At 39.5% G+C, this 18,569-nt stretch overlaps 1 protein-coding gene across 1 annotated transcript in view; it reads left to right on the top strand.

Annotated features, from left to right (window-relative positions):
- Window positions 1–18,569, top strand: part of LOC124789831 (NAD-dependent protein deacetylase sirtuin-2) — a 35,400-nt gene that overhangs the window by 10,104 nt on the left and 6,727 nt on the right. Inside the window, exons 4-6 of the mRNA XM_047257327.1 lie at window positions 5,901–6,133; window positions 10,303–10,426; window positions 16,375–16,567. Of these exons, the coding sequence (XP_047113283.1) occupies window positions 5,901–6,133; window positions 10,303–10,426; window positions 16,375–16,567 (550 nt within the window). The remainder of the gene's footprint in view (window positions 1–5,900; window positions 6,134–10,302; window positions 10,427–16,374; window positions 16,568–18,569) is intronic.

Here is an 18,569-nt window from a genome sequence, read left to right as displayed (position 1 = left end):
GAGGGTGACAGGATCTGTGCACAATCGTGTCATGCGCTTCCAATCATTATACTGTTTTGAGTTACTTTTGATGCATTATTGTTTGCAGTAATTTGTCGCTCATTGTGCACAGTAAATGCCCACACTGTGTCTAATGGTAGCACTAGTGAGATGGCAGTTGGTCAAAAAATTGGTTAAAATGTATCTTACCCTTTCAGACTTTGTGATTGTCATTTATTATCTTTCCTGTGTTACCTCAAAAAACTGGCTACAAAAAATGTAAATTTTTCCGTGTGGTATTGGCATATAGGTCAGTAGATGCTGACAAAGATTTTTGTAAGAAATGTACTGCTCACTTCTACAAATGTACACAAATTTTCACACTACTAAATGAGTACAAGAATGAGTGTTGACTTGGCACCCTAAAAGTGAGTTACAGTTTCCTGCATCTCATTACTATGCATGATTTGGGAAAACTGAGCTAAATAAAGAAATACTTTTTATTTTTAATCATTTTTCCATAAACTGCAGTATGTTGTGTAACTGAATTGGGGAATATGAAAAGGGCAGTAGTCCATGTTTATTTGATTTTCATTTGTTTGAATTTTCGGGTTCAACATGGACAGTCGCATTATTTTGTGCTGGAAGGACCATTGTCCGTCACTTCCTGGAGGTGTAGGTTGGTTGTCTGCTTTTTTGTTAACGCTGTTGTTCAGTCCACCTACCTCGATAGGATTCTTGCCGCTGTCCCTTCACTCTATGGTAGCAGATACGTGCCAGGCAGTGTAAAGCAGCGTTGATGAAACCACCATCTAATATCTACCACACAGAGGCCGCGTAACTCTAGTTGAAAGTCAGCTCCTGAAAGTTCATGGTTAAAAAATCGGGTGTTTGGGATCTTCAGCATACTTGCAGAAAAGTGTTTAAAATTAGATTAACTCTGCTTTTTATTCATATTGAAACACATGAAATGGCTATCAAGTCCGTATTTAATATGGTAAAACATTATCATTCAAAGTTCACTGTCTGTATAACAAATATTCACTCGAAAAGCAGCCAGAATTTTAGTAAGTCAGATCCAACTAATTTTCACGTTCTATTCATGAGTTAAACATTCGGTTGTTTCAGTGGTCTTCTTTGTAAGAGGAGCTCGCTAAAATATTCCATACAGAGCACGAAACATGCCACACGGAATTATTACTGCGACCAGAAAGTTCACACGCTCGTATCTCTCAAACTATTTAATTTAGAAACACCAAACTTTCATTAAAATGTTTGTAACTCCGGTCGCTTCAGTCATGATATGTTCGAACGAAAATATTTTTAAGGAGCAATCTTTTCGAAGTCTGTAGCAGTGTTCTTTTGGCATTCTGCTTTTGCTTCATTAGGTGAAAGTAGCAAACCTATAGAATAGATTTGTATAGATAGATTTGGTGTTCTGCGTACATGTGCGACAGAACAGACACCACTCGTGATGAAGCAGCTAGTGCATTTGCGGATTCTCAAAATAAACATAAACAACTGGAACAGTAGAATAAAGAAACAATTGCATCACACATGTGGAAGTATTAATAGTCCCATATAACGCTTTCATGCATAAAAAAAAAAAATTGTTGTCATTGGGGTATGTCTCCATGATCCTTTGTATGTCAATCCAACACTCTACCAATTCCCCATGGAAGCTATTGTGTTTGTTACACACAGTTCCGCTTTTCCTGTGCTCCACAGTTCTGGTGTTACTTTTAATTAACGTGAACGCCCATTCTGCTGGACAACAGCACGTAGTACAGAACTAAATCGGAGCTTTGGTTGATACTCTATCGACACACAACTACGGTACTGTTCTGAGTTCTGACATTTGGAGGTTTGGGTGTCGCTGACAACACTTTCTCATAGACTACAGCATCATCAGTAAGCAGTCGCGGATTTCAGCTCACCCTACCTGTCAGATTATTTATGTACATAGAGAACAAGAATGGCCCTATCACTTCCATGGGACATTCCTGAAGGTATCCTCATCTCTGATAAACGCTTGTCATCCAGAACAATGCACTTCTGTTACATAAGACGCCGTAGAGCCACTCATGTATTTGGGAACGTATTCCTTATGCTGGGACCTTCGTTCAAAGTTTGCAGTGGGGCACTGTATAAAACATTTTCTGGAAATCTAGGAATATGGAATCTGCCCTTGCCCTTCATCTGTGGTTCACAGGGTACTGTATAAGGAAGGGCAAGAGCTGAGTTTTTCTTGAGCAATGCTTTCAAATTTCATGCCGATTTGCAAACAGAAGCTTTTATGTCTCAAGGAAATTTATTGTATTTGAATTCAGAATATGCTCAGTAATTCTACAGTGATCCAAAGTGGTCTGTAATTTTGCAGAGGCTTTTCTTTTTATCTTCTTATATATAGGAGTCAGCTGCACTTTTTTTCCAGTTGCTTTGTACTTCGCACAAGGCGAGAGATTCATGATTATTGCAAACCAAGTATAAGAGGCCAATGCCAAAGAGTACTCTGTGTACCAAACTGGGATTTCAGCCAGGACTGATGGCATTTGTTTTCAACTCTGTCAGTTGTTTGGCAGTGCCAGGGATCCCTATTTCTGTGTCCTCCATATGTGATTCTATTTGATATTCCAATGATGGTATGTATGTACGATCCTCAGGTAAGAATGATTTTTTAAATGTGAAATTTAAAACTTTTGCTGTCTTCTATTTCCACACCTGAACAGTTGGCAATTGACTGGATAGAAACCTTCAGACCACTTAATGATTTTATGTATGACCAGAATCTTCTCAGGTTCTCAACAAGATGTTTTGCTAAGGTATTATGGTGGAAGTCGTCGTACGCTTTGCTAATTGATCTTTTAGTAGATGCATAAATTTCTACTGATTCTTGCTTATCGACATTTCTGTGGTCTTTTTTGAACAGAGTGCAAGAGCCTGTGCTTCCTCAGCATTTTTTAAATTTTGTTGTTAAACTATTGTGTGTATTTTCCATCCTTAATGCTCATACTTCCACATAATTCTCCAGAGTTCAGAAGTACTTCACAAGACTGCCAGTTTAAACTTTGCCCATACTTCCTCTATGTTCGTTGTATTGAATCTAAATGATGTCCATTCATTGTTTAAGGAGTAGGCTGACAACTGCTTATCTGCTCTTTGCTGCAGAAAATTCTCCTAACTTTCTTGATGGATTTATTAACTTTGGTAATTATTGTTGCTGTGATGTCATGATCACTAATCCCTGTCACAGAATCGACATAGCCTCTGGTTGAGAAATTTGCATGTCTCCACAATATCTTTTCTTTCGGGAGTGCTAGTTCTGCAAGGTTCGCAGGAGAGCTTCTGTAAAGTTTGGAAGGTAGGAGACAAGGTACTGCCAGAAGTAAAGTTGTGGGGACGGGGCGTGAGTCGTGCTTGGGTAGCTCAGTTGGTAGAGCACTTGTCCGTGAAAGGCAAAGGTCCCGAGCTCAAGTCTCGGTCCAGCACACAGTTTTAATCTGCCAGGAAGTTTCAAAATGTACCTGAAATGCACCTCACTCACAACAGTTGTGCTATTTCCTTGCCATTGAACACGACTCCCCTCATTACTCAGTTGTAAATCCTTGTCAAATTAGTAACATGTGCAACAAATCTCTTGGACAATCTTGGCTTGTTCCAACATCAGTGACATCTCTCAGAACTGTGGGAGGAATTTGTGTGTTGCGACATGTTAGTATTTGGTGTGTGAAGGACTCATTCTGTTTCTAATCCGCAGTCATGATATTCTTAAGTTGCATCATGAAACCTACAAGTTCAAAATTTTCATTAGGGTGCCAAAATTAATTTTTTATTATGTAGCTAACTCATGCAAGCTTACTTTATTCTTAAAAATACACCCAGCTATGTGGCCTCATTGTAAATCTTAACCTGTGCACTTGTCATAAACAGCAAACTCTATCTCCTTCCCTACAAAAGGCTCCTACAATTTTTGTTCTTTTATGAGAGCTATTTAAAGAAACAGAATGTGTTCTCTAATACCAGTTAGAGGAATTTTAATTTTGAAAAGAGTCGGGCATTTGTTCAACTCCTCACCAGTTTTTGTAACTTATCTGTAAAAGACTACTGATTACTGATAACATTAGTCATTCCCTCACACCTCTATCTGCCTTCCTCCAGTATCAAATTTCACTTTGCCAATAAAGTTGTAAGTCGCATGATGATAAGTTACGGCCATGTATGTGATAGTCAAGTGGTTTCCAGTGCTAAGACTCACGAAGTAGTTCCTGCGGTATACAAATTCAAGTGTTGCTTAACATTGACTTACAAGAAAGTGACACCTTCACTCAAATGTTTGGGTCTTTATTTTTTCTGGTGACATGGTGGAGATCAGTATGAAGTGCTTTGTAGTGTGTTGTTGAGAGGGCAACTTCTCCTTTTATCATTGAACACTAATGGATTCTCTGAATCAGAGACCACCAGGAGTGCCACATATCTTATAGTAGAGATATTTCTGAACATGTTTCCATGCGTGCTTTATTTTATAATCTATTTTACATAATTTTTTGTGTCATGCTTCATCCACTATCAGAATGTGTCCCCCTCTAATTTACTGTTGATGTTGAGGACTCTGTTGTATTCAGGTATCTGTTATTTTCTTGTCTGAGTGAATTTACTTTTAGATTTGGGGGGGGGGGGGGGGGATTGGTTCACAAGTGTGATAAAAGACGTAAACATGCTGCAGTACTGCATTTAAGTTTTGTATGGCATAGTTCATACTTCTCCTATCCAAATTGGCATTAACGCCCAGTTTTATGTACCACCAAAATAGGATCAGCAGTTCTCAGATTTATATGGGAACAGTTAACCATACTGAATGTATATATACCTACTGAATTTTAGTGGAGTTATTCATTAATGAAATTAAAGCTTGTTGTGTAAAGTTCCATGTTGTTGTGTTGTAATGGACAAACGAAGAATGTCATTTGTGGTTTCATATTTGTTGTTTTCTAATAGGATTGGAGGGACAAGAAAGAAAAGAAGAAAACTGAAATAGTTGGCATTTTAATTATTAAAAATTCCCATATTCCAATGTGTTTAGAGAAGTGCAGTTGTCTCGTCAAAGCAATATTACACAGTCATTTCAGTTGAAATCAGTTTCCGGTACACACATTGTTGTGAACAATTGGGTACTGGGTCATCATGTTAACCTTGGTGCCAACATTTTGTCCCCTAAATCTTTAGTGTTTCCAGTAGCTTCACTCAATTGTTGAGTTAATGGATTTGATCTTATGGCATTTATGAAGTCCAAGAATTGAATGATTATCGTACCATAGTAATTGCAGAATTTCTTGTTTTGATTGCTTGGTGTTCAAAAGTGCTTAACTCTACCTATAACTTGGACACCTTACAAAAATACATCTTAGTTCTATCTTTTCTGTTCCACAATGAGAAATATTCCAGAAATTTGGTGCATTTAATATTATTAGAGAATTAAAAATATTCTTATTGTGGTGTGTTTTTCCAAAACTGCTGGTACATGTAAATCTGTCAATATTTTTATCTCGGTTAAAAAGTATCTTGTTGGCCGCTCCTTTTAAAAGTCATCAGAATATCACTAGTTGTAATTTACTATTAGTATATGTTACAGAAGCCATCAGCAACAGCTGCTTCTGCCTATTAATATATAATTTGATTCGTTTCACTAATCCTTCCATGACAAGATTTGCAGAATACATTGTGGATGGATGGACGAATGAATGAATGAACATCACTCTGAAACACAATGTGTATGTTTGAATTCCACTATTACACATTTTCTTATTATCAGTAAATTCCATTTGCAGTTTTTTGCATCACAAAAATCTAAGTGTTTATGTTGTAAGTCTTATGTGCAACATAAATGATTGTTCATTAGTTGTGATGTCTTTCCTGTTTTGCAGCTGCTGGAATTCCTGATTTTCGATCACCAGGATCAGGTCTTTACCACAATCTTGAGAAATACAACTTGCCCGATCCACAGGCAATATTTGAAATAGGTTTTTTTAGAGAGAATCCAAAACCTTTTTTCACACTGGCAAAGGAGCTATATCCTGGTTCTTTCAAGCCAACTGTGTGCCACTACTTCATTCGGCTGTTGCAGGAAAAGGGGCTACTGCTAAGACACTATACTCAGGTCAGAATTGTGTATTGTATTTCAAGGGTCCTTGAATTATTCCAGATGTAATTTACAGTGGTTAATGAATCGTCATAACAAAACTTATTGCTTTCATGGTATAATTAATTGACTACACTGTGTCCCAGAATATAGGGCCAGAGAAAGAAAGACACAATTAAAAAAACTGCAGCATGAAGCGATCGACATTGTGTCACATTACACAGGAACAAAATGTGAAACAGACACATCATCTTTCATTTGAAATAAGTCTGAATGTAAAACTGAAGTAGATCTTAGACCTCCATAAATCAGTAATATAATGCTAGACATATAGTATGATCAGTGGTAATTAAGTTAATAAATAGAGCACTTACCAAAGAGAATAATTAGCAGATATGTGATGTACATTAGGAGTATTTGGTCACTTTCTCAATTATATCTCTAGATATTTTCTGCCCAAAGAAAACAGGGTTGCTACCGGTGCGTTCATCTTGGCCTTTGAGGGTGATTCATTGCCTGAAAAGGTCAAGGTGATGGTTTATTGCTGTGACATTAAACCGTAAGTCCCTCCGTATGTGGTGCTTTAAGTGCTGGAAGTTCAGGCACATGTCTCCCCACTTCACTTCCAACACCACATGTGACTGGATGTCCAATACATCCAGATACTCCCTGTGTGCCTCCTCTCACTTGTATCAACTACGGAGAGCAGCACTCCTCCTGCTCGCCAGGCTGCACAGTACTCCAAAAGGAGCGGAAAATCATGGAGTACAAGACCCTGGACCGGCTGACTTACCAAGAAGGTAAATATAAATTTGAACGGTTACACCTCGTCGGGTTGATGTCCACACATGCTGCAGCTACATTACCATCGCCACCACAAGTACCAGTTGTACCACTCTCTGTGCTACAAACAGTGGGCCATCTGGGCCTCCAGAAGACTTCCGTCCCCTTGGTGGTAGGGGGAAAATCTCCTTTTGCTGCTCCCAAAGTACGTACTTCGGAAGCAAGGCCCTGCAAATGCAGGGGACAACAGTCCCCTCCTCCCAGCCAGAGGAGCAACAGCCTCCTCTGGCTCCTTTCCTGCGGAAGGGGTCCGTTGGGATGCTCTTTCCCAAGGTCTCCACTGATGCCACAGTGGACACTCTCCAGTGGCTAAAGGAGCCAAAAGCTACTGGACAAAGAGCTTCATGGTCTTACTCTATGCCTGAAGCTACTTTGGATAAGTCCTCCCAGCAAGCCCCTAAAGAGAAGTGAGAGGGCATGCAAACAAGGAAGTCTGCTAAGGAAAAGGACCCTCCGGTGGCCCCAACACCACCACTCCCTACCAATTCTGCACCTGCAGATGAGGTGGAGATCACAGCATCCCCTGAGGACCTGGATCTCACTGATGCATCATACACAATAGGAATAGATACAAGTACTCAATCGGTGGCAGCAGGTAACCTGCCTCCTTGCATGCTTCATGCATTCCCAGCCTCACGATAAAGTCATCCTCCAGTGGAATTGCTGTGGTTTTTCCACCACCTGGCTGAGCTACAGCTACTGTTAAGCTTTACATATGCTTTCTGCATTGCCTTCCAGGAAACCTGGTTCCCGGCAATGCGGACCCCTGCCCTTCACGGCTATAGGGGATATTACAAGAACCGTAGCGACTATAATAGTGTGTCAGGTGCAGTTTGCGTCTATGTCCTGAACTCAGTATGTAGAGAACCTGTGCCCCTTCAAACTGCTCTTGAAGCTGTGGCTGTCAGGATAAGGATGACAAAGGAAATAACTGTCTGGAATATGTATCTTCCTTCAGATGGTGCAGTACCACTGGACGCGTTGGCTGCACTGATTCATCAACTCCCTAAACTTTTCCCAATGTTGGGAGATTTTAGGGCCCATAGCCCCTTGTGGGGTGGCACTGTGCTTACTGGCCGGAAACAAATGGACTAGCACATAAGGTAGAAAACAGATAACAGTTTAAAGAAGATCGATGACTACAAAGACTGACAAGAGGATTGCATAAGAAGAACAAGGACTAACAATCAGTCTTTCCTTCTCATCTCATCCAAAAAATCTCACATGACCCAGGGTTCTGGATGATCTTTCCAAACTCTTCCGCTTTTCCTAAATCTGTTCAGTTCCTTCCCCTTCAACCCTCTTCCTTCCCCTTCAGCTCCTCTGTCGGAAGAAGGAGGCACTGGCTGCTAAACTTCTAAAGCTTTCATATGTAAAACCGTTTTTTTTTATGTTCGCCTGCTGCCAGTTTGTAAGTTTTTTTATCTATCCCATTACATTATATTGCCAAATTGATTATTTTTGTCATTGTAGGTATGATGATTTTAAATGTGGTATACAGGATTCTGAGGGCACTGCACACACATATTAAAATACTTTGTGTAATTTCGTTTTTTAGAAATGCCTTTTTGCTTCACAAAACATTGTATGCACTGTGTTGCTGTGTTTCCTAAATCTGTCGGAATTCATTTGTTCTGGAGAGAGTTTGACACTGAATATGAATTTGTTACTTTTTCTCTCTCTTTCGGTCCGTGTGTGTGAGTGCAAGCTCAGATTAATGAAAGAAATTGGCAGTGTCCTTTCCAAAGGAACCATCCCAGCATTTACCTTACGTATTGTAAAGAAACAATCGAAAATTTAACTGCAGATAGTTTGAAAGGGATCTGAACTGTTGTCATACCAAAGGTGGACAGTCTTGTGCAGTTAGCTTAAATACAGGGCGTTTCAAAAAGAAAGAGCAGATTTCAAACATTTATTTCTCAAAAACTACAAATGATAGAAACACAATTCAAACGTTTCTTGTCAGAGAAAGGTTCAAAGTTTTTCAATGGTCCGCGCAGAAGTTCCATGCAAATCCGCAGTGGCGCTGGCGTTTGTTTGTAGGAAAATGGCGACGACACCACAGGAACGATCATTTTGTGTGCTGCAATTTGCAAAGTTAGAGTCCATTGTTGGTGTGCAACGTGCATTCCGCCGTCAATTCAACAAACAGCCGCCTCGTCATAAGCAAATTTATGAGTGGCATCACAGATTCGTAGAAGATGGTTGCATCTGCAAGCGAAAAAGCACGGGTCGTCCACGCACATCGGATGAAAATGTCGAGCGTGTCCGTGCAGCTTACGAAAGGAGCCCTAGAAAATCCACGGCACGGGCAAGTCACGAACTAAACATGTCTAAAACAACGGTATGGCGCGTTCTGAGTAACCGTCTGCACATGAAGCCGTACAAACTGCAGTTATTGCAAGCATTGCGTCCTGACGACCACAACAAAAGGTTCGAATTTTCAACTGCAATTCTACAGGACATGGAAGAGGACAATTTTGCCGAACGATTAATTTTTTCAGATGAATCAACGTTTCACATTTCTGGTAAAGTTAATCGGCATAACGTACGAATTTGGGCGAGTGAAACTCCGAGGGACGTTATTCAACATGAAAGAGACTCACCAAAGGTTAACGTCTTTTGTGCAATTTCGGTAAACAAAGTTTATGGACCTTTCTTTTTCATGGAGAAAACTATCACAGGAACCATTTACCTGGACATGTTAGAAAACTGGCTATTTCCTCAACTTCAGGAAGATTCAAATCACTTCATCTTCATGCAAGATGGCGCCCCACCACACTTCTCTGAACCTGTACGACGGTACCTAAATAACACCATTCCAGGACGGTGGATTGGAAGAGCAGGAGCACAAGATCAATGTCATCGTCTGTGGCCTCCCAGGTCACCAGACCTTACTCCCTGCGATTTTTATTTGTGGGGGTACATAAAGGACTGTGTTTATGTCCCACCTATGCCCGCTACTCTTCAAGAGGTACGACATCGAATTGTTGCGGCCGTGAATTCGGTAACTAAAGACCAGTTGCGTCGTGTGTGGCAAGAAATGAGATACCGGTTTGATATTTGTCGTGTAACAAATGGTGCTCATATTGAGGTACAGTTTTGATATTTGTTGTGTAACATTTGGTACTCATATTGAGTGAAGGACCGTTGGAATTGTGTTTCTATCATTTGTAGTTTTTGAGAAATAAATGTTTGAAATCTGCTCTTTCTTTTTGAAACGCCCTGTATAGTGTACCAGTATTTATTATCTGCTTCTTTTATGATTATTTTTCCCATTGTCTAAGACTGTTTTGGAACGTGTTGCAGTCGTTACTCATTTGCTGATTCACAATTTTTTACAGAATATTGACACATTAGAAAGAGTAGCTGGAATTCCTGGAGAGAAGATTGTAGAAGCCCATGGAACATTTCACACATCTCATTGCATAGACTGTCACTCAGGTTACTCAATGGAATGGATTAAAGGTATGTTCCAGGCTCGGTCTACAACTGTAAGGTGATGAAATATGTTGTGCGTTTATGATCAAAGCACTAGGCTCATTTTCTGACAAATCATCTGAAAATAAGGAGAATCCCACAAAACAGAATGTTATGCATTGGGCTGAAGCAGAGGAAAATTGAGTAAAACTGGTTGGCAATGCAGAAAATTTTCTCTCTTTGCATTTACTAGGCTGTTTTGAAGCCTATCACACCAAAACACCATTCTGAATCCACATAGACGGCATGTGCAGAATTTCTGAAATTTCTGTTCATAATACTTAAAAACCCCCCCATGAACCATGGACCTTGCCGTTGGTGGGGAGGCTTGCGTGCCTCAGCAATACAGATGGCCGTACCATAGGTGCAACCACAACGGAGGGGTATCTGTTGAGAGGCCAGACAAACATGTGGTTCCTGAAGAGGGGCAGCAGCCTTTTCAGTAGTTGCAGGGGCAACAGTCTGGATGATTGACTGATCTGGGTTTGTAACATTAACCAAAACGGCCTCGCTGTGCTGGTACTGCGAACGGCTGAAAGCAAGGGGAAACTACAGCTGTAATTTTTCCCGAGGACATGCAGTTTTACTGTATGATTAAATGATGATGGCGTCCTCTTGGGTAAAATATTCCGGAGGTAAAATAGTCCCCCACTCGGATCTCCAGGCGGGGACTACTCAGGAGGACGTTGTTATCAGAAGAAAGAAAACTGGCGGTCTACGGATCGGAGCGTGGAATGTCAGATCCCTTAATCGGGCAGGTAGGTTAGAAAATTTAAAAAGGGGAATGGATATGTTAAAGTTAGATATAGTGGGAATTAGTGAAGTTCGGTGGCAGGAGGAACAAGACTTTTGGTCAGGTGATTACAGGGTTATAAATACAAAATCAAACAGGGGTAATGCAGGAGTAGGTTTAATAATGAATAAAAAAATAGGAGTGCGGGTTAGCTACTACAAACAGCATAGTGAACGCATTATTGTGGCCAAGATAGACACAAAGCCCATGCCTACTACAGTAGTACAAGTTTATATGCCAACTAGCTCTGCAGATGATGAAGAAATAGATGAAATGTATGACGAGATAAAAGAAATTATTCAGGTAGTGAAGGGAGACGAAAATTTAATAGTCATGGGTGACTGGAATTCGTCAGTAGGAAAAGGGAGAGAAGGGAACATAGTAGGTGAATATGGATTGGGGGGAAGAAATGAAAGAGGAAGCCGCCTTGTAGAATTTTGCACAGAGCATAACTTAATCATAGCTAACACTTGGTTCAAGAATCATAAAAGAAGGTTGTATACCTAAAAGAATCCTGGAGATACTAAAAGGTATCAGATAGATTATATAATAGTAAGACAGAGATTTAGGAACCAGGTTTTAAATTGTAAGACATTTCCAGGGGCAGATGTGGATTCTGACCACAATCTATTGGTTATGAACTGCAGATTGAAACTGAAGAAACTGCAAAAAGGTGGGAATCTAAGGAGATGGGACCTGGATAAACTGAAAGAACCAGAGGTTGTAGAGAGTTTCAGGGAGAGCATAAGGGAACAATTGACAGGAATGGGGGAAAGAAATACAGTAGAAGAAGAATGGGTAGCTCTGAGAGATGAAGTAGTGAAGGCAGCAGACGATCAAGTAGGTAAAAAGGCGAGGGCTAATAGAAATCCTTGGGTAACAGAAGAAATATTGAATTTAATTGATGAAAGGAGAAAACATAAAAATGCAGTAAATGAAGCAGGCAAAAAGGAATACAAACGTCTCAAAAATGAGATCGACAGGAAGTGCAAAATGGCTAAGCAGGGATGGCTAGAGGACAAATGTAAGGATGTAGAGGCTTGTCTCACTAGGGGTAAGATAGATACTGCCTACAGCAAAATTAAAGAGACCTTTGGAGAAAAGAGAACCACTTGTATGAATATCAAGAGCTCAGATGGCAACCCAGTTCTAAGCAAAGAAGGGAAGGAAGAAAGGTGGAAGGAGTATATAGAGGGTTTATACAAGGGCGATGTACTTGAGGACAATATTATGGAAATGAAAGAGGATGTAGATGAAGACGAAATGGGAGTTAAGATACTGCGTGAAGAGTTTGACAGAGCACTGAAAGATCTGAGTCGAAACAAGTCCCCGGGAGTAGACAACATTCCATTAGAACTACTGATGGCCTTGGGAGAGCCAGTCATGACAAAACTGTACCATGTGGTGAGCAAGATGTATGAGACAGGCGAAATACCCTCAGACTTCAAGAAGAATATAATAATTCCAATCCCAAAGAAATCAGGTGTTGACAGATGTGAAAATTACCGAACTATCAGTTTAATAAGTCACAGCTGCAAAATACTAACGTGAATTCTTTACAGACGAATGGAAAAACCGGTAGAAGCGGACCTCGGGGAAGATCAGTTTGGATTCCGTAGAAATGTTGGAACACGTGAGGCAATACTAACCTTACGACTTATCTTAGAAGAAAGATTAAGAAAAGGCAAACCTACGTTTCTAGCATTTGTAGACTTAGAGAAAGCTTTTGACAATGTTAACTGGAATACTCTCTTTCAAATTCTGAAGGTGGCAGGTATAAAATACAGGGAGCGAAAGGCTATTTACAATTTGTACAGATATCAGATGGCAGTTATAAGAGTTGAGGGGCATGAAAGGGAAGCAGTGGTTGGGAAAGGAGTGAGACAGGGTTGTAGCCTGTCCCCGATGTTATTCAATCTGTATATTGAGCAAGCAGTAAAGGAAACAAAAGAAAAATTCGGAGTAGGTATTAAAATTCATGGAGAAGAAGTAAAAACTTTGAGGTTCGCTGATGACATCGTAATTCTGTCAGAGACAGCAAAGGACTTGGAAGAGCAGTTGAACGGAATGGATAGCGTCTTGAAAGGAGGATATAAGATGAACATCAACAAAAGCAAAACGAGGATAATGGAATGTAGTCAAATTAAATTGGGTGATGCTGAGGAAATTAGATTAGGAAATGAGACACTTAAAGTAGTAAAGGAGTTTTGCTATGTAGGGAGTAAAATAACTGATGATGATCGAAGTAGAGAGGATATAAAATGTAGACTGGCAATGGCAAGGAAATCGTTTCTGAAGAAGAGAAATTTGTTAACATCGAGTATAGATTTAAGTGTCAGGAAGTCGTTTCTGAAAGTATTTGTATGGAGTGTAGCCATGTATGGAAGTGAAAGATGGACGATAACTAGTTTGGACAAGAAGAGAATAGAAGCTTTCGAAATGTGGTGCTACAGAAGAATGCTGAAGATAAGGTGGGTAGATCACGTAACTAATGAGGAGGTATTGAATAGGATTGGGGAGAAGAGAAGTTTGTGGCACAACTTGACTAGAAGAAGGGATCGGTTGGTAGGACATGTTTTGAGGCATCAAGGGATCACAAATTTAGCATTGGAGGGCAGCATGGAGGGTAAAAATCGTAGAGGGAGACCAAGAGATGAATACACTAAGCAGATTCAGAAGGATGTAGGTTGCAGTAGGTACTGGGAGATGAAGAAGCTTGCACAGGATAGAGTAGCATGGAGAGCTGCATCAAACCAGTCTCAGGACTGAAGACCACAACAACAACAATACTTAAAATCTGATTTTTTAAATTTATAAGAAGGAAAGTTGCTACTGAACATATATCAGAGGTACTGAGTTGCAGATAGGCACAACAAAAGACTCTCACAATTATGGCTTTTGGCCATTAAGGCCTTAGTCAACAATAGACAGACATATGCACACACTCACGCAAATGCAACTCACACACATGACTGCTGTAATTGTGAGAGTCTTTTTAATGTGCCTATCTGTGACTCAGCATCTCTGCTATATGGTAAGTAGCAACTTTCCTTCTCATAATATTGTTACATTCCATCCTGGATTTTCCATTGTTTGATTTTTTTAAATTGTATGTCTGCAGATTTTACCAATTGAGCATCCATTTAAATCCAACTCGTAGGGTACCTGAGCAACAGTTAAATCTGACATGAACAATCTGAAAGACTTTTGTGCCAGATTGTAGTGCTATGGTGTAAAGAACATAGGAGATCTCTCCTAAAAATTATGTCTTTGCTGTATATATTTCTTGGGTTTCCTGGAAGTTTGCAGCTCCTAATTTAATATACAATATCGCTGCAGCATTTTACAATATTCCCTTGAATAATCTCATTTTTTCAACAATTTGGTACTCCATATTTTCTTATTTCAATTGTATGGTGATGTACAAGTATCATATTTCACCTGATAAATAACAAATACCTTCACTGAGTAGTAATTCTCTTTGTATAAGGAAAAAAATTGACCGTGCAGCTACATGACTTCCTGTGTGTGTGTGTGTGTGTGTGTGTGTGTGTGTGTGTGTGTGTGTGTGTGTGTGCGCGCGCGCACGTGCGCGTGTGTGTGTGTGCGTGTACACGCGTGTGCGCGTTTCTACATTAAGTTGATTATCTATTATACTGCCTCATTAAGTCACCTTTGCACTTGTTTGTAACATCATGTTTTAAACGGTACCCTCATTTTTAGCATTACACTTCATTTGTATGTAAGTATAGTTTTTTTTTACACTAGAACATAGTACATGAAGTATGGTCAGCAAGTCATCAACACAACTTCATATACACATAAGGAAATACACTTACACATCCACCACTAGGGTCCAGTCTTTTGTCTGCACCGTATTATCCCCAATAAAATTAAAAGCAATCTTTGACCAAGGAATTTAGGTGGTGGTCCCTGCTTGTAATTGATGATGATTGCCCATGGGACATTGCCCTGATGTGGTGTATGTTCTCCACTTTTCCCAAATGAATTATGTAACTTGTGTAAATAGATATTAACCTCTGTCACTTTTTATATCTTTTAACTTTCTCACATCTGAATGCAATAACTGACACCTTTCTTTTGCCTCATTGAAAACAGCTACGATGCCCCAAAATTGGATGCAAAATAAACACATTCAGTAGCTACCCAGTGGTTATTTTTCCCTTAAGCACTGAAGGTAACTTCTGTAAGCCCTGTCGATTACAAAAGATGTAGAACATCACAAATAGCCATTTACATTTCTAAAAATATCTCTCAGATTCCCGTAGTTATTTTAGTTAACCTTCAAGCGGGTGTGCCATTTTTTATAACATGATCAGGCATCCGGCATGCTTTGTACACATGTCAAGAGTAGCCATCTTTATGTTACCAAGGTAAACATGTATGAGCAATACCACAGTTTCAATTTATTATAATTCAACAATGATAAAATATACTTACATTATATGAGCCAGATTACTGTTTAGTTGAACAATAATAAACAAAAGTTTCATTTTATCGTTTTGTTGCTATACACAAGTGTTTCCCCATAGTAATGACCCACTCAAAACATTAAACAATGCAGTTGCTTCAGATACAAGTCAGCTGTTTCTTCAGTTGCTAATTATATTGCAGACAACTGCCTAATCTTGAGATTGTGCTGCAAGCTCAGAATCTGGGTTGTTTTCTTGCATTGATTGTAAATTTTTTCTTACCTAACTGACTGTTTATTTTATATTATTGCTGCTCTCTTGGACGTATGACTATACAAATAATCACAGTGTTAGCTCAAGCGATAATGAAGGAATAGATACAGGCTCACAACTGTAAAACAACAATGGAATGGTACAGGTCAAGGTTATTTGTTGGGTGGCACTCTTTAAATAAAGGCACGCCCACTTGAGGGCTGTGCCTCTCTTTGCCTGTTTATGTGCAACTTTTTCCCCTGTCCTGTAATGATCATTCCCAACTCTCATGTGCTGTTACTTTCTAACCCTCTGTCAGGGGGATCTTTAATTCAAGTTTTGTTTTTACATCTTCATGGGTCGCTGATTAAGTGCTGTTGGTGAGTGCAACTGTGTGTTTTGAGATTTGGAACACTTTTTTACTATCTTGTTGATGCTATGTTTTTCTCCTTATTTAGAGAAAATATTTGCTGATTCCGTCCCAACATGTGAAGATTGTAACGGCATTGTCAAACCAGATATAGTCTTTTTTGGAGAAAATTTGCCGACAAGATTTTTTACTTTGATGCAGAAAGATTTTCCAAAATGTGACCTTCTCATCATAATGGGATCATCCCTTGCTGTACAGCCGTTTGCTTCTCTTATTGATAGGTAAGTGACTTAACTAAATAGTGTTTTTATTTAACAAAAATCATATACCATAACTTGTTGATCCCTAACAAAATTATTTGAGTATGCAGCTGTGAATGAAAGGCTTTAATGAAACCGAATTTTATTGGTTGAGACAATCTAAATGTAGTGGCTTTGTGTTTGCCTGCATGTGAGAGGTACTAAATAGAAGGGAAGATTCAAGGAATTAGAAAAGTTTCTCCATAAAAGCTCTGTATGCTACCCAAGTCCAAGGAGAAATTCTTTGAAGCCTATTGGAATCAACATTGGCAGATTCACTAAGGGGGAAATTATACTTATGCAGCAAAGAGTTTTTTTGACTGAGATTACCAAATTTCATGTGAGTAGCTGTGCTAGCACTTGTCTAATAAAAGCCGAATTATGTTCACATTTATCCTCTTAAAGTGTTATTCCTCCCTTTATTATGAAAAGGATAGATTGCAAATCACCATACAGCGGAGATGTTGAGCTACAGCTTGGTACAACAAAAAGACTTAACAAGTAAACTTTTAGCCAAAAGGCCTTTTTCTGAATTAGACAACACACACACACACACACACACACACACACACACACACACACTACTGTCTCTGGCTGGCCTCGGCAGCCAGACCAAGTAGGTGCAGGTGAGTTTGGCATGATGGTCTGCGAGAGTGGCTTCTCAGATCACCCCATTTAACACTAATGACCTTTTTTTTGTTTGTTTGAGATTTTATGAAAGATAGCTCTTACCAGGCATTTGTCAACATCTATGAAGAGTTGGTCACAAGAATTTTAGAGGCCATTACTGTAATTTTTAGCATGCCAGGAATTTTCAAGAAAGGGCACCAATTATTTTTTCAAAGTTGGAGGCAGGCATTTGAAGCACTTCCTGCAAAATATGTGACTTAAGGGAAAAAGAATATTTAAAATTTGATTCCACCATTGTCTTAGTTCACACTGACTGATGTACTGTGCATGTTAGAGAAAAAAATTCATTCATGCTGCCTGTACATTAGCAAAAATTAAAACACATGGCCCTTAGAGTTCATTATAAACAATGTTACACCTTAAAGTACCAGATGTGGACCATCTTACAGCAATGAAGCTCATTAATTTAATAAATTAATGGTCTTATAGTACTTTTAGCATTGTTGATTTGATAGTTAAGTGTCAGAAAAATTTCATCTAACATAACGAGCAACAGATAGGAATTTTTAAGTTTGCCTTGCTTTGAATGTTCAGCTGTAACTTCAGGTAGTTAAATTAATAACTCCACTCTTTAGGGTACCAGGTATTAACGGGGGGATGTTTGTGTAAATGCACCTGGTTCTGCATGCACATTGCCAGTTGGTTGTTGTTTAATTGCTGTAGCTCCACAACAGTGCATTTTCAACCTGTTGTCACATGGAAAATTTTGCAGGATTGTACTTCATCCGCCCTGCTCTGACCTTATCAGATTTTTTTCCACTCTGCATGAGTAGTGTCTGTGTGATTGTGTGAATGTGTGTGTGTGTGTGTGTGCACTCTCTTTTTCTGACAAAGGCTGTGGCCAAAAATTTAGTTGTGAGAGTGTGATTGTCTTTTCTGTGTGCCTGTCGGCAGCTCAGCGATCATCTTTATGGTGAGTTGCTTCCTATCCTCATTAGTATTGATTTTCAAAGTATTTGCGCAAGTTATCTGTTGTGTGGATGATCACTGTGGTCTCATTTCATCAATATGGTGTCTGTGAACACAGAGTTTCCCACCAATGTGCGGGGTCTGCCTGTCGGATCTAGTCTAACCGATCTGCCCACAGGCCAGGTCTGTCTGTGTGTGTGGCATAATGTGGCGGATTTCCATGGTTTATTCATGGACACAGAACTGTGGTGCTCCTCAGTAGGCCAGAGGCCATGGGTGATGGATTTCAGGAATTGCAACTGTCTCACCACAAGTACATTGTACAGTGCAGTGTTTTATAGACATTTTATTTATTCTAGTACATTTTGGCACTTGGAAAGTAGTT

This window comes from Schistocerca piceifrons, chromosome 1, assembly GCF_021461385.2.
Source record: "Schistocerca piceifrons isolate TAMUIC-IGC-003096 chromosome 1, iqSchPice1.1, whole genome shotgun sequence".
Lineage (NCBI taxonomy): Eukaryota > Metazoa > Arthropoda > Insecta > Orthoptera > Acrididae > Schistocerca > Schistocerca piceifrons.
This window is presented reverse-complemented; position numbering and strand designations above follow the sequence as displayed.